The sequence below is a fragment of the Podarcis gaigeae genome, assembly GCF_964106915.1.
Source record: "Podarcis gaigeae genome assembly, chromosome: 2".
In the NCBI taxonomy this organism is placed as follows: domain Eukaryota; kingdom Metazoa; phylum Chordata; class Lepidosauria; order Squamata; family Lacertidae; genus Podarcis; species Podarcis gaigeae.
The window spans coordinates 38,244,249-38,266,938 of NC_139679.1; the positions used below are offsets into that span (position 1 = coordinate 38,244,249).

Sequence of the window (22,690 nt, forward strand, 5' to 3'; positions counted from 1 at the left end):
GTTTCATATAAAATGCATTCCTATATTACGTCAGAAAGATTAAGAGGACAGCTATCAGATACAAATGGCAAGAGTAGGCAATTGCAAGCCACAAGTCCACAATCTGTAACTGGAATATAGCATGTAAATTAAAGTATACACATATGGAAGGTGAAATTTTAATCACTTCAGATATTTGCAGGTTGCACATGTATGAATGTGGAAAGCCTTAAAAATGCCCTCAACAACAACAACAAAAACCCCTGTGATCAAAGTTAGAATTAACAGTCATCTTTGTACACAAGAAAAATACACGGTCATCTTAACAGCCAAGAAAAACTGCAGTTTATTAAGTTTCAAAGAATCTTCGTACTCTTGAAAGCAACTTCTGGTGCATGTTTTTAACAATCACATTCTATGAGGAGAAATAACATTAAAAGCCACAAACTTTTTTTTTTATCTTTTCATCTCAGAGTTACAGACATCTTGAATTCAATATGAAAGAAGGCAAAAAAAAAAAGTTCAACAGGATGTATTTGCTTTTTTTCTTATGTCCATCCCCAATTTTAAATGATCAGGAGTTCTTTTTCTACAACTCATTACTAAACTTCAGCATGGAAAATTGTATTGACTATTTCAATCCGCACATAGGCACATATGTATTATATATATATAAATATAATGTGTGTGTGTGTCTGTGTGTGTATTAAGGGAGAGAGATATATATACACAATACATATGTAGAGTGCGTGTAATGACAATGAGATGCAAGCACTCTGAGAAAAGGGTATTCAGCTAAATACACTACGAAAACTTGAGGAAACACAAGTCTGGAACCCAATCTGTGCATAGTTCATGATCCTCTAGAAAACCAGCTTTTGTTGATTTGCAATCTTGCAGGACCCTTTTTAATTGGACAAAACCATTAAAAAGCTAATCTTTAACAAAACAAAAAATGTAATGCACAAGTTTCCTGATCCAAGCAGGCAGGGAGCACAATGTTCATATAATTTTTAAAAACATACTCAAAGGGTATGTTATTCCATTGTCTTTCTTCCTTTCAAAACAATCAAAAACATTGATCATTTTTAAACATAAAGCAATTTTTAATATATAAAGCACTCTTCAAACATCTATTTCTTTTGAGTCCATTATTTGGTAAATATGTAACTGCTACACATTAGATTAGGTATTTTTCTTCTTCTCTTACTGTCTTTTTATTTTTATTTTTTTCATTTTGTTTTTTAATAATATCTTCAGTGCTAGGAGTTGGGTTTAAAAAATACATGAAATGGTGTGGAGTTGCTCCTCGGGAAACCCGGCTTTCCTGAGACATCTTCCACCATGTGCAAGATAGTGATCACAATATTTTTCGCCACTCTTGACGAAGAGGAGGAAAAAACAACAAAGGAGTACACAGCAATGGCCAAAGAAAAGGATAAACAACAACAACAACAATAACAACAACAAACACTGTTCAATCCCAGAGCTCTGAAGTAGCATATCTTCATTCTGAAAATAGGTTTCTTTATGATGGAAGTCTATTTTTTTTCTTTTTTTTCAATTCCTTTTTTATTTTAAAGTTTGAAGGAGGAAAAAAAAAGGTCTGTAAACAGGTGGGAGCCGAAACCGTAGGCTCCTCCAAAAGCAGTCAAAACCTATGTCCAAGTGCTTGTTTCCGTTCCGGCTTGCAGGGAACCATCCACTCTTTACAAGTATTTATGGCCACAGTTCAACAAGAGTTTTTTTTTTTTTCCTTTTTTAAAACTTTATATTCCGAATGGGGGGGGAAATGGTGCAATACTCCGGTATTTATTTCCTTGCATTAGTCCACAATAAAAAGCTGCTAAAGGTAGATATACATATTATTCTCCAGAGATACACACTGTAAGTTTTTTAAAATGCAGTAAGAGTCCTTGAGTAAACATTTACACGTGAATTGTCGCCAGCCCCTCCTATCAGTTTTTTTTTTCAATTTTCTTTTTTAAAAACAAGTAGGATTAGCTACAAGAAGGGCTGTGGACACTCAGTGCAAAGTTAGAAGCTAATAACAATTAAACGTTTGACCAAATAGCAAATCAAAAGCATATACTGAGAAGTGGGGAAGGGGAAAGAAAGGAAAAAAAGTCACACAATTTGTTCAGTTGTACAACTGGCGCGCACACACGTCCATACGCTCACACATCTATCCATCTTTTTCCCCAATGCATACGTATAAGAAAGAACTTAACAAAAATATTCCTAGAGCCTGTTCTTTTGATTTCTGGTGCCGACCTGGAAGTGTAATAATAGAAAGTGTTCACATTTTGTTATTGGCCTGCTGGATTCAAGTATAATTGCATGTTTGATATGTTTTTTTAAAAAACCTTCGTCTTCTTTTTTACTATTTTTTGGGGGGAGTTTAAAAAAAAACAATGACACAAAAAAGTAATGAAACAAGTGTAATGTGCATAGGCAAGACCCGTGGGAGTAGTGGACATGGATATTCCACCCCACCTCTCAATCCAAGTCGTACAGCTGAGGGGCATAGGATTTGTTCCCCCCTATGCTGCTGACTGCTGACGGGCTGGTCGGATGCCATCCCCTACTGATTACTGGATCCGCCTCTGGTAATGTGCATAATTATCACAGGCTCATTTTAAATAGGCTTTCTCACAACCCTCCCCCCCTTCATCCCTCCCCGACTCCCACAGTTGATAAAATAACCCTTTCCAGCCCAAATTCTGAAAAGTGCCCTTCATGATAGAACTAGTCTAAGCAGCTTTTATACGTCTTTAAAAACACCATACAAACATAAAAACAAAATTAAAAAGCCATTGGAAAAAAACCCACATAAAACCTATCATTAGCACGTGACACTGACCAAAGGGAGCCCATACTGTTGCACTAACAGTTCACAAGGACTTCGGCAGAGTTTCATAGTCGATATTGGACAGAGGTACTAAAAAAAAGGGCTGCCAGTCTGATCTATTAAAGCTGGATTCTTCGCGATGCCCTGGACTGGAAAGGGTTACCATTATTTTCCTTTAGTGCTGATGATTGTTACTTCCATTTTGTTTCTCTGGTGTCCTAGATGGACTCCCCGCTGAGAAGGTCACCTGGGAGCAGAGTATTCAAAGGCGTTGGGCTTCCGATAACCCTGCCGTCATCGGTGCTGGGTGGACCCCAAAGGCTGCTTGAGTACTGAGGGACCCCGCCCCAGAGCAGATCACTGCTCCCTTTGCCACCTAGGCAGGGGGTATTCCAGTGGCCTGCATCATTGCGCACCATGCCGTGTGAGCTGCTTGTGGAGCCCAAACGGCTCTGAGTGGTTCCAGTGTTGGACTGCCAACTGGAGGTGGGGGGCAGTGGCTGGCCTTGTGCTAAGAAACGGTTCACTTCCTCTTCTCCAGCGAACTCGGCCAAGATGGTAGTGTTCCCCAAAACGCACCTGAAAACAGAGAAAGGCAGAGATGCTCAAAGGTAAACCATACTCTTACCTGGGCTCAGAGAGGGGGATTTGTCTCAGGCTATTTTCATATTCTGTTATGAAACCTAATGCTATGAAAATCTACAATTCAATCCTTATTATTTCTGTTTGAATGTGTGATTATCTATATACTGCAATCATCAATCAGTGGATGGAAGCCAGGGCTTGAAGCTCACTGCACCAAGCGAATCTATGGATGCATGTAGCGTACAAAGTGCACACACATTTATTTTGCATACTTTATTTTGTTTTGAATATATAGACTTCTGTAGAGTTCAGAATATATATTTCAGATGATAGACAACCTTTCCACAACCCATTTTTTTGGACCAGAATTCCAGATGCTTTGGACGACAACTTGTATAAGCCCTAGGCAGAGCAGCCATGCAGGCTGGGGCTGACAGGTACTGTGGTCCAAAACATCTGGAAGGTGATGCTGGATAGCAGGGGGTATATTAAAAATAACAGTCAATTCTTCTTTGGCTGTCTCCTCAAAGACAGAAGTGGCTATTATTTTTCAACCCATGGCCTTTGGTTAAGGCTAGTGTTTGCTTGTTCAAATACCAAAATCATGGGTTTATTCTAGATCTGCATAATTATATTCCACATGTATGCAAGTGTGTGTCTATCCACGTTTCTCCTCCTGTGTGGTTGACAAGAGGTATCATGCAAAAGCTGAGAGGGAAAGATAGAAGAAGAAGAAGAAGAAGAAGAAGAAGAAGAAGAAGAAGAGGAGGAGGAGGAGGAGTTTGGATTTCATATCCCGCCTTTCACTCCCTTTAAGGAGTCTCAAAGCGGCTAACATTCTCCTTTCCCTTCCTCCCCCACAACACCACAACAAACACTCTGTGAGGTGAGTGGGGCTGAGAGACTTCAGAGAAGTGTGACTAGCCCAAGGTCACCCAGCAGCTGCATGTGGAGGAGCGGAGACGCGAACCCGGTTCCCCAGATTACAAGACTACCACTCTTAACCACTACACCACACTGGATGGGTTTGGGAAACAAATATTTCACCTGGAAATATTTTCCCCTAGGAAATGTACTGGGCAAGAGCACTGCTTTCAATTGCATGCCTCTGTGGCCTCAGAAATCATTTCTCCAATCCCTATCTTCACACCCTCCTGCATGTCTAGCAATGAACACACCACACAGTATGCCAAAGGGTGGAGACTACCATTCTTCTTCTTAATTAATCACTACTTCTGGCCTTACATAACGAAATGCTGCAAAAGTACTACATATCCAAAGCTGAGACTGATCTACCATGTCTCTAGGTTTCCTCCTCACCAACCCACATTTAGGAATGCAGTTACTGCAAACATTAAAATGTTAAACTTATTTTTATTGGTTTTTAATTCAATGCAGGATAAAAGCTGCAGAAGCTTCGGGTCTGCTGGTGAATGGAATTTAGAGTCCTAAGTAGGAGCAAATCTACCTCTTTTGGAATTTGCCAGTTTTTATAGGCATATCCTGTATCATGACTTTTCACTTAATGCCCTGCTCATGTAAATCTCACAGCTTAATTTTCATTATTCAGTTCTTCTGCTTCTGCTCTTACAGACACACCAAACTAAGACCCAGAGGTCACATATGAACCACAGCAAATACTGAATAGATTGCATACATATGCAGAGATTTCTGGGCCTTCGCTGCTTCTTCCTTGGAACTGTATCGAACCACAGCATTCCCTTGAGTCAGGTTCAGATGGAATGTAATAAGAGGACCGTGCTGCAAGCATAGAGTACGCAGTGTAGAGCCATCAATCTAAATGGAAAAGGAGCACAAATGAGATTGATTTAGAGGCGTCACGAACAACTGCATCACATTGGTTTTATCCAGCCGTTCTCCAAAACTTAACTGCACTCACTTACATTCTCCCTGGAGATCCAGTACAACAAGAGAACTCACACCCACTTCTTTCTCTTTCTGCCTGCTCCCCGATATCAGCATAGCTACACTCAAGCTGTTTCTGTAAGCCTCTGTGCCAAGTATTTTGAGGTCATGTTCATTAAGTCTGAAAGCTTTAATTGGTAGGATTGCTTAATTACCCCATTAACCCAAAGAGAAATAAGACTTTAATCAGACTTGTCTTAACGTAAAGCATTTGATCTGGTTGCTAATGCTATGCATCTTCTGAGTCAGAGAACTTGTTTAAGATTATTTCCCAGAGTGAATTATTTCCCAGAGTGGTCGGTGGTGCCGTCCTTCTGACACCAGGACTGCTGCCACTTACCAAGATTGGGGGGGGGGGGGCAATGGCCAGGTCTGGGCTGCATAGGCACACCAGTGGGAACATTGGAATGGCTCCACTGACGCACCTGCACAGCTCTGTCCTACTCTGCACTGTCCAGGTAAGGAGCAGTGATGCTGGTGTTGGGAGGGTGACATGGCCCCTCCACATCTAAAGATGGCTAAGGTTTTTTTCCAGTTAGGGCAGACTCACTATACTAAGACTACAGTTTCTCCTGCAACTGAAGAGGAAAGTTGTGTATCTCCTGCATGGGCAGGTGGCTGAGCTGAACCCCATTTCTGGTGGCCATGCATTTCCATATGGGACCGATTGGTGACTTTCTTCAGCAATTACATGGAAAAGTGGATGTGTGAGTTTCTCATACAGAATTGTAGAGTTGGAAGGGATCCCAAAGATCATCCCCTGCAGTACAGGAATCTCAACACACAGTCCCCCATCCAATCAGAAACCATACCAGACCTTGTTTAACTTTGCAAATGTTTTATAGCTGCACCACTAGGAGGTCAGATAGTTGCTCTTTCTGCTTCCATAGACCACCTAAAGCCATCAGGGGAAATAGTACACTTTCTGTAATGTATATCAATAGCCATGCTACTGAAAGACAACCCTGTATATTTCTGGGTATTGAATCATTTGATGTCCCACTATTTTTAAGATCGCATTTCTGCATTAGCTGATGGCCCCATTTTACATTTGACAATGAAACCTGTAAAAGCAGGAGGAAGAACTCTGTATTTTCAAGGCAGCTTGTGTTCAATGCTCATGTCTACTTCATGTGATATACTTTGCAAGGATTCAACCAATAAATGAATAGGTTAGGATAGGGTGGGCAAAAGGATCTGAGTGATCTGCAGTACAGTGGTGCCCCGCAAGACGAATGCCTCGCAAGACGGAAAACTCGCTAGACGAAAGAATTTTCCGTTTTGGAGGTGCTTCGCAAAACGAATTTCCTATGGGCTTGCTTCGCAAGACGAAAATGTCTTGCGAGTTCCTGCGGGGTTTTTTTCCTTCCCCCCCCTTTTTCTAAGTCGCTAAGTCGCTTATCCGCGAAGCCGCTAAAAGCCGCTAATAGCGCTAATCCACTAAGCCGTCAATGGGCTTGCTTCGCAAGACGAAAAAACCGCTAGACGAAGAGACTCGCAGAACGGATTCTTTTCGTCTTGCGAGGCACCACTGTAATCACTAAGGAATTCTGACTCCCTTTGGTTGAACCATAGCAACCACCTTTCCTTTCAGATTGGGCTGCTGAAATGAAGAAAATTTGGGAAGAAATAGGATTGGCTTTTGGTGAGAAAGCACTGTGTGCTACTATTGAAAACAAGTGTTGTTGGGATACTGCCAGGGAGACAAAGGCCATCATGCCTCCACGTCGATTCCGGATGGTCCATCGATCTCCCGTAGATACAGTATCAGTCAATTAGCGACACAAGCCTCAGAAATAGCTTGCCACATTCCAGAGCTTGTGCATGCTCTTTCAGCAGAGTTCACACAGTGAAAGATGCACTCAGGAGAGCATTATTTACAAATTTATTCAGCGTAGGTCAGAACAAAGAAAAGACATGACTGCCTGCTTCGATGTCCAGGCACGGAGAGAGGAAACAAAAGTTATATACACAAACAGAAACATCCTGTGAACAGGAAATACGCAGGCTGTGACACAACAACCTGCTCCCTTCTTAATGTGGAATGGAAATATCCTAACAAGTATCTGGGCTCAGATCCCACAAACTTGGAAGTTTGCTCACTTCTGGGTAAGGAGATTCTATTTCAAATTTAGCAAACTTTGCAGCACTAAATGAAAACACAGTGGGCTCTCATGAATGAGGATTTGCATTTGGTTCTAGGTGTGTTTGCAAAGGGTTAAATGAGCCAATCCTAAAACAAACAGCACCCGTAATGAGTGCTTAGGACAGGATGCACCAATGGCTGTGCTAATGCAGTGTCGTAAACACTGACAGTTATATAGCACGAGGATTTAGAAGCAGGATTCCAAATTTTATCTCCCTATCTCAGATAGCCCATAGCTATTTTCTGAATTAATCAGGGAACTTTGCTTACCTGGGGTGTGAGGTTACGGAGGACCAGCCAGCTACTTGTTCTTCCTGAGCTGTCAGTACTCCATGCTGAGCCTATACCACAAAGAAAGGAAAGATTATGGAGCGCCCAACCCGACTTACTAAGTGAAAGCTATACAACATGCAGGACACAAACATGAGGAATACAACTGCTATAGGGATTCCTAATAAAGTGACTTATCAAATGCCCACCAACCTTTTTTTTCTTGGTAGTGGACCTGAGACAGTACTGTAAATACCTATACTACCATCATGCATCAGATAATGCAGACTCTAGTCCATAAAAGCTAATGCAATAATAGCCTTTGAGGTGCCACAAGAATCTTTGCTGTTTTTTTGCTGCAGGTTACCCCTCTGGAAACTGCAAAACAGATGTATCTCTAAAGTCAGTGATGCTATGATTCAGTAGCTATGAGGTGAGATTAATGGAATGATAAGCAACCTGTGGCCTTTTCTGTTGTTATCCTTTGGCACTGTTATCTGTCAAGTTTTGTTTTACAAAATGGCCAGATCATGATTTTAAATATTGTGTTTAAAGACAATAGTTTCAAATGCTCAGAAGGCAATTTCAAAAGGATATTGCTGCTTCCACACCTCCTGATTTTCAGATATGCCAAGTTAAGGCCCCAGGAGTCCAGCTTATCATATTTGAATAGGTGATGTGACAGGATAATTGCATAGAGCAGAATGCCATGTAAGGCACGGGATGAATGAAACAGATTAAGAACATATCTTCCAGCTGTGATCCAGACATCTAGCACCCATTAGATGTACACTAAAGCAAGCAAATCAACTCTAGATTTCCAGTTCATTATTTCCTCTATACTAAGGCAGTGTTAATTGCTGAACCTGCACTGCTTCGACATTTAAATGGCAGCATTTTAAAAAGGCACATGACTTCCAAAGTCAGGTGGGTTACTGCACTGAAGCTGAAATTTGGCCACCAGGTGGAGCTCATAAAAAGCTAATAATGTGTGTTTTTCAAAGGGTTGATGGGAGCATTTCATTTCCACACTTACTGGTAAAACAATAAATATTGTGACACGTGAAGAAATCCATCTGAAACAGTGTATGAAACAGAAGTAGCCAAATAAATGGATCATAAAGTCAGGACAGGGAGAAACCTTTTTATGGATTTTGCATCTTATGGGAAGCTATGTATGCCTTAGTTACACATCTTCCCTTCATTCAGAATTAACTTGCACAGTTTTGCAATCAATTGCCATTGCTTTCCAGAGGATTCTGCCTGGTGCTGCACTAAGGGCCCACACTTAGCAGGAACATTTGGGTGTGATGGTATAGAATTTTCATTAGCAGTTTTTTTAAAAAAACAAATCTAGTAAAGCCATCATAAGAAAAGACTGCTGGATCAGACCAAGGGCCCATCTAGTCCAGCACCCTGTTCTCACAGTGCCCAAGCAGATGCCTGTGGAAATTGGCAAGCAGGACTTGAGCGTAAGATCCCTCTCCACTCAGCAAGTATCTAGGACTTCTGTCACCTTTCCACTCAACTTCCTTCCTAGCTGATTGCTCATCCCAGTCATGGCTTGCCTGAATCTTTGAAATCTCCAAATACAGCTGTTTTGTGCTATAGCAAGCTGCGCCACTTGTGCTGATCCTCCAACCAATTTTGCACTAGCATCAGTTATCATGGAGATCAACATGGTTCCCATTAGGACTGTGCAGAACAACCAGTAGGAAAACAGTGGCAAAATAGGTGCAATCATTCTTCAAAATGTTGATCTCATTTCTGCTTTTCCGTGAATTCCAGAAGCTTAGGATAGTTATGTCCCATTTGCAGCACAAACAACCTCAGTCCCTCTTGCCTTTAACTGTATAGCCCTTGCTTACATTACAGTCTGAGGTTTCAACAAGACTCTCTTGTAGCCTGTTTTTGCCTTATGGGGTAACATGCCTCGTTTTACAAAATTCTGCTTAGCATATGCAGTACAATTGTGCATTATTTTCTCTACAAAAATACGGGGGAGCGGAGAGAGAAAGCTGGATCAATACCACTTTCAGTAACTTGCAGTGATTTGATAAATAGGTATGAACTTGTATACCAAATGATATAATCATGGACACCAACAGCATACTCATTCTCTGAGTGTGGATCTTATCATTCATGCGGAAGAGAGAGGTGTTTGCAGGCTTGGGGGAACCTCAGCTGAGCTTATTCCCCAATAAGTCTTCAATGGCTTTTATCCTGAATTACTGAAAGCACAACTGCTAATAGCACATAGAAATGCACCTGCCACAGAGGAAATTACTGAGAAAAGTACTTTCTGGGGAGAACTGTCACGTCTGACTGGTTGCACGAATTTTCCATCTCAGGAATAATCCAGCAAATGAGTGCATTCCACTCACCCTTTGAGGCCTACAGATTTGCTACATTAAAAAACCTGAACACAGAGAAGGGATAAGAACAAAAAAGTTGTTGCGTTCCCCCCCCCCCAAAAAAAAAAATAAGGAAAGGAAAAAAGACAGGAGTCATGAATACCAGAGGAGTAAGAGCTGGTCCAGCCCAGTGGGCTGGCACCCCAAGTAGACGATGGCTTGGTGTTTGTTAAGCCTGGAGGTGGTCTTGTAGGAGCAGTAGTGTTTCTGGGCACCTTCCACAGTTCATGGGACAGAGAGGCTTGTGTGTGAGAAATTGGGCCAGAGGACCACGTTGATTTGATGTCTGACAGTTTACCTGCAACAGAGAAATGCAATTCATGTATTTGTTAGAATGTAGTATAGGGACACTGAGTGATCCCCAGGGTTCTGTTCTCCTCTTTACACCAGCATAATAAGCACTATAGCAAACACTGATCATAACTGGCAGAGCTTCTCTTGCTAATATATCTGTATAATTAATCCGCAGCCTTTAAAGATCCCAGATTTGTTCCTCCTGGTTTGGACAAAAGTCCCATTAGCAAATGCTTCCAGAGTCCAAACTGTAAGATCTGAAATTAATCTGACTTCTGAATAAAACAAGTTACTTACAGGTTTAAAATGACTGGCACATAACATTAGTCTTTTTTCTTCTTCTTGAACTGGAGGAACTGTCATGTTTGTTTCTGGGTATGCTAGAGGTTATGGTGGATCAAGTCCCCTGCTAGTTCCAAAAGTGATCTGCTGACAAGCCCCATTGCCCCATCACCATATTTCATGCCTTCTCCTCTTCCTCCTCCTCCTTCTCTATCCACAGGAAGAGAATTGCTGACATCTTAAGTTATTGCCCAGCAATTACCCTGGGTGCTCTCCAACTGTTTCTAGATAGCCTGAAAGCAGTAAGAGACCACATCAGGCTGTTTCTTGCTTAACAATATGTTAACTGTTTCCTCTCCTGTTATCTGTGGGGAAAGGATGATGGGAATGAAGGATGCAAGAGACAGGGAGATCTTGCTCCTTATGCATCCTTTATTACTGAACAAAGTATTACTGAATCTACACTATCATTGGCATTCTTGTACCTTGGCTCTCAGAGGGGAGAGAGTTGACCTCTCAACTGCCATCCCAGAAATGAGAGAAGCACCTTTCTCTCCTTCTTTCTGATGAGGGAGTGAAAGAGAGAAGGGAGTTCCTCATCTTGTTATCTCCTATATTAATCTGAAATGTTTCCACAAGGACCCCTCATGGCACAACATTTATTCCTGCAATCACACATCCCTTTCTGATTCCTTTTAATCATCACGACCAGAAATGAATGGTATGTGTTCAACGAAAGCAAAGAAAAGCACATTATTAAGCATCAATCATATAAATGATGTACTTAGAGGTCAGTAAGAAAAATGCAAGATAACTTCCCAGCCTTGAAATATTTTCACATGCATATAAAGAGAGGAAGCTGATTCACACATGCAGTACTAAACACATTTACCATGGAGTATGCCCTGTGCTGTGGGAGTGTTACTTAAACACACAGCCTTGTCCCAGTGTGAATCTCAAACTTGTGTGGCCTTCCTTAAAAAAAAAAGGGGGGGGGACCAGGACCTAGTCCTTATGTTGTATGCAAACTGTACAGCTGTGATGTGTGTGAATTCACCTGCAGTCAAGTTGGTTCTCCTTCTAGATACATTTTTTTCAACAAGATGAACTCAAAGGATAAAAATGTTAAATGCTGCAAAAATGGTCTTACAAACCATATGAGTCTGATTTAAAAGTAATATTCAATGTTGAATCTTCATTTTTTTTAAAAAGAAAACATTTTCAAAACAGTTTTACCATTATGTCACTGGTTCTCACATGGTCAGTGCACAATTCACCAGAGACTTATGTTGTTAAGCAGTATATAAATGGTTGAAGTAGATAAATGATAAGTAAAAATAGTAGAAGGAGAAAAGCTACATGAAGGAGCAGTGCATAAAAAATAAAATTAAGGGTAAGTAAACTTGTTTTATTTCCTTTTAAAGAATTGTTAACAGGTAATCTTTTAAAAATACATGCTTTACTGTTTAAACTAAAGAGCTGAAGATTTAAGATTGTATCCACTGAGGCTGTCCTTTTAATGCAGGACTTCTGCCTGTGCAATGGAATTTCCTCTCCCTCTCTTGTCCCCATGCATGGCATCTGCTCAGGAGGGTTGGGGGAAGCCCCAGAACAGATTTGGGGAGAGTGGCACATGGGAAGAAGATATTCCACTGCATAGACAAAAGCCCTTGAGCTGAAATAAGAACTTGGTTGGATACAAGCCTTAATGGGTACATAAATATAAGAAACCAAAATCGTGGCTACTTGAGCACAGGTCTGCATGAATGTAAATGACATTGGTGAGCTGTGGAAAAAGTTTCCACAACCCACCAAGATCATTTACATTCATGCAGACCTGTGCTCATGTAGCCGTTTTTGGTGTCTAGTCTGTGTTGTTTGCCCCATATGGTTCCCAAAGCAAGCCCGTGGAGAGGGGAGATCTGAAACAGAGTATAAGATTCCAGCTGTACACCAGTTTCTCAGGACTTCAGGCAGTGTGGGCTTAGTAAAGAAAAACAGCTGAGCTTTCCCTATTACTTACAGATTTCAGCTTAAACTGCCCATTAAGAAATTCACAGTTACTGGAATTATCATTTGGACTATCTAGGCCTGCATCCTGCTTTGGTGGTAGGTTACATATTGTTTACATCAAGGGGGCCAAAGTACTGTAAGAAGACCATGTAACTCAAAAGCAGGAAAAATAAACGTTCAAAATATTTTTGAGGTTTTGGGCTACAGTAAAAAAAACATCAGATCCATGGGCTGTCCAGTTGCTGGCTGAAAAGGAGTTCAGCATTCCTTTCCATTTTCAGCAGTGGGAAACCCAATACCCTCACAGTCTTCAGTCTGGAGACCAAAATAAAACAGTATCATGTCAACATATTAACATTTTGATCAAGGCTCTCAAAAATTACCTATCTGCTAGATGTTAAGTGTCTTATTTTGGCCAATCAATTAAAATGCATAAATCTATAACTGCAACATTGCTGGCATTTTGATTCTAGTTAGGGTAGGCCTGGCAGTATCTGCAGGTTGAAGCCCCACGTCTCTGGGAGAAAATTAGGTGGCAGTGGCAAGGGTAACTTGAGAAAGTTTGCATATACAAACTCCTCAGCACTGCTCAGGAAAAAAGCAAGCAGCAAGCACCTGTTCTCGCAGTAAAAGCATTGTGCCCCACCCCTTCTAGTATGTGATATGCAATGTGGGGGTGCATGGCACAATTCCTTCCAGAGTGATTAAAAGCCGCACTGGCTGCTTCCTTCCTGGTTCATGGGCAATGTGAGATAAGGCACAAGTTACCCTCCACTTTGCTGACCTAGCCCCTGTCTCCAGGTAGGAACAAAACATGTGCACAGAAATGACCCTATTCCTTTTGAAATGAAGAGAAAAGAGAGGAGAGAAGGAGGAGGAGAAGCTGGGGCTTCCCATGAACTCCTACAACATGAAGGGATCAAGCTCATCACCTTTTCCTATCTATGGCGCTGGGAAGAAAACCAGGCTAAGCATTGCCAAAAAACCTTTTATGGCCTGTTTTGTTCACCCCTTCCCCAGGTCAAAGAGGAAGTCACAGGACCAAGACAGTAGTGCTTTTTGCTTCAATTTGGCAAAAGTTTAGGCTGGCCCTGAACAAGGCAAGCTATTTATTGTTTGGAAACAAATCTTAACTTTACAATACAAGCACAGGTGTTCATTTTGTAATAAGATGCATCATATGAAAAGGGCACGATCAAGAAGGCCACTTGAGAATTTAGAGATGAGCAATAAGGAGACAATTTGTTGCTGCCCCCCACCCTGACCCCCTTTTCCCAATTGAGTCCACTTGCACCTATTGGCCCCAGGGTGGCTGAACAAAGCAAGATTGCTGACAGCATCTTGAAAATTGCTGGGTATGTGTTAGAAATAATGCAATGGAATTTCAGCCACATATATGTTGACAGTGACCACACTGCTCACTTTCTGCTTCATCAAGACATTTGCTGAGATGGGTAGGCAAAGTTGGGAAGGGAAGGGAGAACATGGAGAAGCAAAAGACTTTGGTTGTATTGATCAACTTATTTCCAGGAAATGAGAAACACAACATCAGACAAGCTATGCTCTTTATTCCACAACTTCTGTTGATGAAACAGTATAAGCTAGTTTGAATGACGGTCAAAAGCTTTCCTGGTTCCATGAACAGAATTTAGTCCAATATGCACCAAGGCGCTGGCACTCTATCTAATTTATGTTTCTCATTTTGAAGTATTTTCAGTGCCAAACATCCCCATTACATATTCATCACTGCCAAACTCTCAGGACAGTTACTGGACTGAAGGAGCACAGTATGCAAAAGACATGCGGCACACCTATAGGACCATCAGTACCACATTGAGCAGAAGCCTTTCAAGAACCTCCTCTCTTTGTGGATAAAGAGGGACTCTAAATAGAAAGACCATTGGTCGTACCTGCAATGCTAGGTGCGGATGCAATGCTGCTGAAAGAGCTACTGTAGCCGGAGGCACTAAGTGGCCAGGCACTCGATGAAGGCAGCGTGGCATTCTGAGATGATGTTGGGGATGACCCTGCAGAACCAGCAAAGAAGCAACTAAGAAAGATGGGCAGAATGGTGTCTACTGTAGCATATGCAATTCTAACACCGTCATGTGCAAACAGAAACCATGCAAGGTAAGATGCTAACCCAGCCTTGCCTTTGAAGTCTAGGAATGAAATGTTATAGGAAGCATGATCCGATGCAGCAGAACTAAGTACAAAAAAGGGTGGCACAATGACAAGGGTAGTTGTGCCCATGCAGAAGGATACATTCTAACTCTCCTTAAACTGTTATTTCCAAGAAGGTGACATTCATTGCCACCGTATCCAGGATACATGAATCGTAGGTGAAAAATGTTTATGAAAATGCAGCTATATCAGTTGAGGTGACCCATGTGTCAGAAAGTTAAAAGCATCGTTCTGTGCAAGGCAGGTAGGACAGATGTGCTCATCTCGGCCCCACTTGCCTTTGAGAATCCCTGCAACTGTCGCCAGCCAATCCCAGCCCCTCCAGCTTTGTGGCATAGGATGTTCCCACAAGCCGCAGCAAAATAAGTCACATCACAGGCCAAGGCCAGAGCTGCAGGACCAAATGCCTCCACAGATCTGCCCTGGGAGCCAAGTGTCAGGTCTAGTACTCTGCAGCCACTGTGCAACTGCCACATTCAGGCTGTTGAAAACCAATAGGGTGGTCAAGTTGCTAGAAGCCACCTGGAATTATAAATTCTGTTGTAATGCTTCTTAGACAGAGGCACACAAATTACTTTAGAAGTTATTTATATAGTCAGAAAGGCTAAACATGACTTACACACATGGCATCTTGTTGGTATGGGTAACTTATATAGGAAGGAAGAATCTCAAGGGGGAAAGCCCAAATAATCGAATCCAATCTAACATTAGCATTACTATACAAGTGGACAACAACTCTATTCTAATAAATTAAGGGACTATCCAAGTTTTCAGATGTGATGGAGCAAACATCAGCCATTCATCTTAAAGGCTTAAGGATCCCATGTTGAACTCATCTATGGTAGATTGTGTTGTGTGAATATATCCTCTGTTTGAGATACCTTGCTATATTGTTGTGAAAACTAGATGTATATGTGAATGGTTTTTTAAATAGGAGAATCACTCTTCAGTAACTGGTTTGCTGCAGTACGTCTTGCTCTTGCATCCAGCATTTTCAGTAATAATACAGGGCCGATCAATATGCTGTGCGGCTGCAGCACCCACATTCAGAGGACTCTAATAGGGCTCTCTGGTTTTTATTTCTCTGCCTGCTCAGACACTGAAAAATATGCAGGCACTGTGATGGGACATCTGTGCATGCCTCACATATCCAGCCCCTTCTCTCCATGCCTTGCAAGTTACTTGTGGTCATAGTGTAAGTATCTTGTATTGGACTGGACTGGCATGCATGAAATGTACAGAGATGCTCCTTTCTGTCTAACATCCTATCACAACTACCTGCATGCATGTCTGTGAGGCTGGGGGGGGGGGGCAGAGGGGAAGCAGATCTCTTCCGAGCCTAGTTGAGCTTTTTGCCTACATTTGCTACCCCTACAAGAAGATAATGTCCAATATATATAAATTCAGAAAATGGAAAGTTGATGTTATTTTCTGAGTCTCGAAAAAGGTTGGCCGTTATCTTGTACAAGTATTTCATAACAAGATAACTATACATACTAAAACCAATTGTAACACAAAGTTGTGTGATAACTTCTGCTCCAGGATCAATGCTCCAGTGAAAAACCAACAGTATAAAACCCACAAAGAAACTGCATGATGCTACATAATATTTTGCGTATCCCACACTCATGTGGACTGCATCATCCCAGACTATGAGGAAGTCAGTTGAGCAGTCAGTGAGTGTTGCATGAAACCAGTGCTTTAGTTCCCATGAGCATATATATACTTGAATGGCTCCCATGCTTCCAGGAAATCAGCAAATCAACCTGATTATATGTTCTCCGTATATGGTGGTGATCCTGCCTTAGCACATTTTCTATGGAAAATTATGAAAGGAAAATATTACTAAAATTTCTTTAAAAGTCTTGGAAGCAAAATGCTTACAGACATTGAGGCAATAAATGTAAGAAGATTATAAGTGGTATACACCTAAATTTTACTCAGAGTAGACCCATTTCACTTAGACCTAACTTAGTCATGTTCATTGATTTCTGTGGGTCTGCCATGAGTAAACTTAGCTGAACACAACCCTATGGCTCAGCTCACATGAATGAACCTCACACGCTTGTGCATTCATTCATTCCCTCATGCATTCTGATTTCTTCCCATACTTCCTAGTTCTCAGCAAAGCATAGTTTGCCATTTCAGCATGGTTTGCCTCCAAACCAGAACCAGAAACCAAGATCAAATGATGGTTTCTAGTTCTGTGTTTGCTAAGAACCAGGAAGTGTGGGAAATAACTGAAACATCTGAGGAAAGGAAATAATAAGTCAGCCTGAGGCTCATTCATTTAATGAAAAAGCATGGTTTGGCATTACAGCTGAAGTAAGTCAAAGTTGCAGCAATGCAGATACTGTGGTAAAAATACACCAGTGAAAGAGTAAAAGCCTGAGAAGAGAGATCTTGCGCTGAAGACACTGGGTAGGTTCAGAGTAACTAAAGCATAATTTAGCAATATGAGAACAAGCCCAATCATTTTGTGGGCTTGCATTCTATCCACTTCTCTTCCAACATGGCTGTGAGGAGGAATTACCATGTCCAAACCAGTGCATCTTAACTATGGTTAGTGACAATAAGCCAACTTTGAACCATAATTTATGAAGCTGGCCTATTTTCACTAACCATAGTTAAGTCTAACCACAGTCTAGTTTTCAAATGATCTCCTTGTGCTTGCATCACAGGGGGAAGAGGGTGAGCCCAAGCCCAAGGGGAATTGAGGCACATTTTAATAACATTTTACTGTGGTTTAACATTATGTCCAAACACAGACAATCTATTTTGGTGTGAAGATTGCAGGTATGATGCCCTCTATCCTCATATACAATGAGAGAAAATGAAATGGAAAAGGTGTGAATCTAAGAACGGTGACCTAGATTTGATGCAGGTAAAGTGGAACTGTCAATGATCATGACAAAAAGGCATGGCAGAACATTCAATCTGCATTGAGGGCAAATAGCTGTAATACAGAAACAGCTGTGGATGAAGATTTGTCTGCAACCTCTAGCAGAAGGCACAGTCATTAATGACTGTAAGAAGACATCTCTGGCAATGCATTCACAGCTGTGCTCATGCCAGCTGCTGAAGGAACAACACTCAATACTGAATGTACAGGGTATTTTTGTATTACTAACAGAGAACCTGAACATCCAGGCAGCATGTATAAGATAGATAAAATTATGGTAGTAAGTATGCATACGAAGATGTGCTGATAAATAGGCATTAGGGTGCCTCAGCTAGTTGCAAAGTCACAGGAATTATGTCAACCATACTAAAATTAAATTTGCATTCAAAAAATGCAGATAATTTTTCATTGTGCAATATAATAACCAAGAAGCAACACATAAACAAAACAAGTTTCCATGATTCTATATGTGCATTCCGATGCTGAGCCCTGAGAGTCTTAGGAATGCTTCAAATGTTAGAAAAATCTTGTCATCTGCAAAAGGCTTCACTGTTCACAGTCTGTGCAGTACAAATATATCCTGCTCTTTTCATCACCTTGGTTTCCCCATCCAGAACAATCTACTCTCCTTCTATTACCCACACTTTTCCTTTCAAAAGATTGGTCGGAGACAATTCAGTTTGTAAATCCACTTTAAACTATGGGTCAAATGATGTTTGGGGGTTAGTACTAATTTGCCTAATTTTGATGGCAAACTGTGGTTAGAGGAAGCTCTAAAACAGAAAAGGGAATCATAACTCTTTTGGGGTGGGGTGGTGAAGGATTGGAATGTGATTTCTGAACCATGAACCTGGCCACTTCATTATTGAGGAGTCCACATGTATAAATGTTCACAGAATTATACAAAATAAATATTTTCTGCAAGTTTTTCTGGTTTCCATAATATTTTACAACATCAATTTCTACTTTACAGTATGAAAACAGCTTTGCCTATGGGATGAATAGCTTCTGCATTAAGGTATGCATTAGAACAGGGCTGTACAACTTCTAATCATAGTTTGGAGTTCAGTCAAACTGAAGGCTACTTTTATATTTTTACTAACGCAAGAGTACTACATCATATGGTTAATAACTGAAACTCATTTTTCTTGAAAATTTTAATGCTGCATTTTCTTTAACCCATTCTTTGTTAACCACTTTTCTTTCTATACTGGGAAAACTGCCCCTCACTCATCCACTGAAGCTGCTATTTGCAGCCATATAGTACCTGTATGTCTTCATGATGATAGAAACAGAATCTTGGAAATGAGTTATAATTGTGAAAATGGTGGAAGGAAAAGGAAACCCCCTTTCCTTTCTGCCAGGAAATGATAGAAACCCCATACCAGCACCTCAGTAGCTCAGTTATTTCCACTGCACACTCCACAGTGGCCATTAAACTGTTAAAAAGGAGTTGGGAAGCTAATCATAGATCATGTCTAGCTGCACTCACAGAATGCAAAAGGGTCATTCAGTGCAGCTGGGTGGGTGAATAAGCGGCAAAAATCTGGCACCAGTTCCATCCTGGAATCTTGGGAGAAAAGGGCCAAGGCAAATGTAGTTGTGCATGCATCCTTTCAAACACCCCCCCTTTGATGGGTTTTCAAGGCTCCCACAAATATGAGGCAAAGGACCACAAATAATGGCTATTTTGAATTCCCTTAAATTCCAAAGGGATGCCACCAGGCAGGAAAGGGAGATACACTAAGTTCACTGGCCTTATGATTTACAGCCTGGGTTGAGAAGAATGGTATTACAGCACATGTAGGAAACAAAAGGCAGAGAGCTTTGTACATACATGCAGATGTCTACTACTGACTGTAATCTCTTATTCTTATGTGTCTAACTTCTATGTAAAATGTACATAGGTGGCGTAACGGAGACAAACAATTATTTTTTCCAGCCGATAAATCCAAGAACATAGCTGAAAAATACACCCAAACGTACAGAACTTCTAAGGACAAAACTGATTCATAGTGATCCTTGAAGATAGTGAGTGAAGCAGCTCAATCTATAACTGGGAGGCCTGTTCAATGTAAATTACCAACACAACTATACTCCAGTTAGTATTGTTGCTACTGGACTTCCACCGGGCAGTGCAAGTCACTTCAATATAAGCTAGGCATCTCCAGATGCAGCGCTTGTTTCTGCTACTTTAGAATCCAGTTAGTACAGTCAATAGCCTGGTGTTTGAGGAAGCTCAGATAAAGATGTTACAAAGAACATTCACTATATAGGGCCTCTATTTTTATTTTTCTGGGTTTAGTGATGGGTCAGCCCATTTTCTCATCACAAATGACACCCCATATGAGATTTAGGATATTCACTTTCTTGTTAACAGGACAGCTGATTGTAACTGGGTTATGACTTCACAGCTGTAATGTACAGGAAAAAGGAAATCTTTACTGAAGCTCAAGAGTGACATAGCAACTTCTGATGAACATGGAAGACTTGTCCACTAAACTAAAACGTGTACAGGCTTAAAATTTCAAGATGATGATGAAGTCTTCAAATGATACCCTTACAGGTCAAAGTCAAAATAAATCAAAACCCAAGGCAGGTGTTCAAGCAGAAACAGCTATTATGAAATACAGTAGATATTCAGGCACGGTTTTGAGCTGCATGAGTGTAAGGACCAAAACTAGACATGACATTTAGTGATGTGCATCTTTCTCTATTTGCCTTAAAAATAAGATAAAATAGAGCACTAGGAGGTTGTGAATTGAAAGCAGAGAGGAAGGGGCGGCTTAGTCATTCCCCTGTCTGGCTCAGCCTTTCCCACAAGCTGAAAGAACAGCTGGAAGGGAGTGATTTTTTGGGTGGGAAAGCAGCCAGCAGAGAAGGTTTACATAGGGCTGTTCCCTGCTATTCTGCTGGTTAAACTTGTAGCCACCCAAGGCTGTTTATAGCTTAAAAACTAAATGCTTAGGGAACAAATACAATTGCAAATTATGTCAATTCTATTCATGAGTACAGATGGCTTTCAGACTTGGGTATACTATAAAAACACAGAAGTTGAAGAGAAAGGAAGGGAAACAATAAAGGCAACATGACACATGGATATTACTCTACCTCCACTCTTGAGTAGATAGCGATTAACATCTTGTATGGTGGTGTTAATAGTTGGCCCTGTTGGAACACTTCCAGGTGTAACGTCAGGATCATTCTCAGGGTCAATGTTCTGCAATCCTTTCCATGGTACCCCAGGATGAAATTCTGTTTGGGGGGAAATAAGATGACATCACATTTCTTACCAAGAGCCACATGCGTGGGAAAAGGTACCATTGCGCAGAAGATGAAACCAGGTACACAACTCTCTGGTGATGGGGTGGGCATTTTGATAAAAAGTTTAAGAAAAACATTTTATAAGGGAGGTTTGGATGGATGGATTTTGTTGTCCAAATTCAGTGCTAGTATCAGTTCACATCAGGATAAAACATTTTATGTGCCTGCATGCCTTGTCCAACAATAGCGTGGCAAAATGTTCCTCGTACTTTCATTTTACGGAAGACTGCAGCTGGAATGAGCTGAACTAGTATGTTAACATTTGGATACTGAAAGCATTGTCTCAGTAAAGGGGTTTGTATCACATTTCAGATACCTTCAAGCTCTAAAAGCTAGAACACACATTTTTTTTTGTTACCTGGTGGCCAGTTGATACTGGAGCCATTGGAGATTTTATCACTATCAGATTTGGCACGTGACCAGCTGTGAGGAACGGCTACAGGAGGACTAGCTGGTGACTCGTTGTTTTGAATCAGATCATACCGGCCATAAGAGTCATCAATGGAGGACTTTCCTGGAGGACCAATACTCAGACCTCCAGGGATAGCACCTAGAACAAAGAAGGTGGGAAGACAGCACAAGATTATTAAGAGCATGGTTAACATTTGACTCCTTCTCTTATTGGTAGTCACTATAATTTTTCTTTCTTTGTTTCAACAGAAATTAGCAAAGTATCGTTCACACAACACATCTGTAGCACTGGCCAGTTAAGTGAAATTTAGCAGGTTAAACTGGGGCTGAAAAGTAGTTAACACAGTTCAAAAGTTATCTATCAAAGATTTGTGAGATTAAAGCTGCTACTGGGTGTAAATCTCACTGAACACACAGTGGGACCTGTTTCAGAACAAATCTGCATGGGACTGACTTGCTACTGATAAAACTGTCAAGTAAAGTTAAAACAAAAGGACTCTAATGAAAAATGTAAGATACACAACATGGTATTTTGCTGAGTGTCAGCAAAAGCACTTTGCTATATGGATCAGTAGATTAAAATCCTTAAAAATCTTATCAATATACTCACAAAATATAAATGTTTTTAAAGAGCACAGTATTAGCTGTGAGTTTAGAAAATGGGAGTTTCAGACAAGAGCAGGGAGCTAAAATAGGTTTCTCTCAGTATTGGGCTAAAATGTATAATGACACTAAGGGCAATACTGAATTTTCACTTCTGCTCTGCATACAGTTGTTGTAGTCTGCATTTAATTTACATTAACGTGATGAATTCCAAACATAGTGGTAGGTATTTTGCATTCTCTTTGGGGTGTGTTTTTTTGGAAACTGCTCACCTAAGTGAACCTCCACCCCTGCCAACTTCTCTTAACATCTCATAAAGTTTAAGATTTAAGGATTCATGAGAAAAATATAACACATGTGTAATTTAATTTTCTAACTGTACATTCTATGCTTACCTGCTTGGAGATTAAATATGATGGAGTTCAGTGGGGCATACTTCCCAGTAAATGGATATAAGACTAGCCTAAGCCACTCAAAAGTCGAGATGCTTGATGTTCTGGACTTTT

At 40.9% G+C, this 22,690-nt stretch overlaps 1 protein-coding gene and 1 long non-coding RNA gene across 20 annotated transcripts in view; one reads left to right on the forward strand and one right to left on the reverse strand.

Moving 5' to 3' along the window:
• Positions 1 to 301: 301 nt before the first annotated feature.
• TNRC6C (trinucleotide repeat containing adaptor 6C) overlaps positions 302 to 22,690 on the reverse strand; it is a 118,995-nt gene continuing 96,606 nt past the window's right edge. For 10 of the 18 annotated variants that reach the window (XM_083725789.1, XM_083725788.1, XM_083725793.1 and 7 more), the window contains 7 exons: positions 21,529 to 21,720; positions 20,958 to 21,101; positions 14,671 to 14,787; positions 10,275 to 10,469; positions 7,758 to 7,828; positions 5,073 to 5,212; positions 302 to 3,409 (listed from right to left, as the gene is read on the reverse strand). In XM_083725789.1, coding sequence (XP_083581915.1) covers positions 3,049 to 3,409; positions 5,073 to 5,212; positions 7,758 to 7,828; positions 10,275 to 10,469; positions 14,671 to 14,787; positions 20,958 to 21,101; positions 21,529 to 21,720 — 1,220 coding nt within the window. In that variant the 3' untranslated portion in view covers positions 302 to 3,048. The remainder of the gene's footprint in view (positions 3,410 to 5,072; positions 5,213 to 7,757; positions 7,829 to 10,274; positions 10,470 to 14,670; positions 14,788 to 20,957; positions 21,102 to 21,528; positions 21,721 to 22,690) is intronic. The other 8 variants (XM_083725798.1, XM_083725796.1, XM_083725795.1 and 5 more) reach the window with 3 other exon arrangements.
• On the forward strand, positions 10,476 to 20,948 carry LOC310838521. 2 transcript variants are annotated; one of them, XR_014561012.1, is made up of 3 exons: positions 10,476 to 12,856; positions 18,820 to 18,864; positions 20,227 to 20,948. It is a non-coding gene; the product is annotated as an uncharacterized lncRNA (long non-coding RNA). The 2 variants fall into 2 exon arrangements; XR_014561013.1 differs by lacking the exon at positions 10,476 to 12,856 and adding an exon at positions 14,763 to 14,890.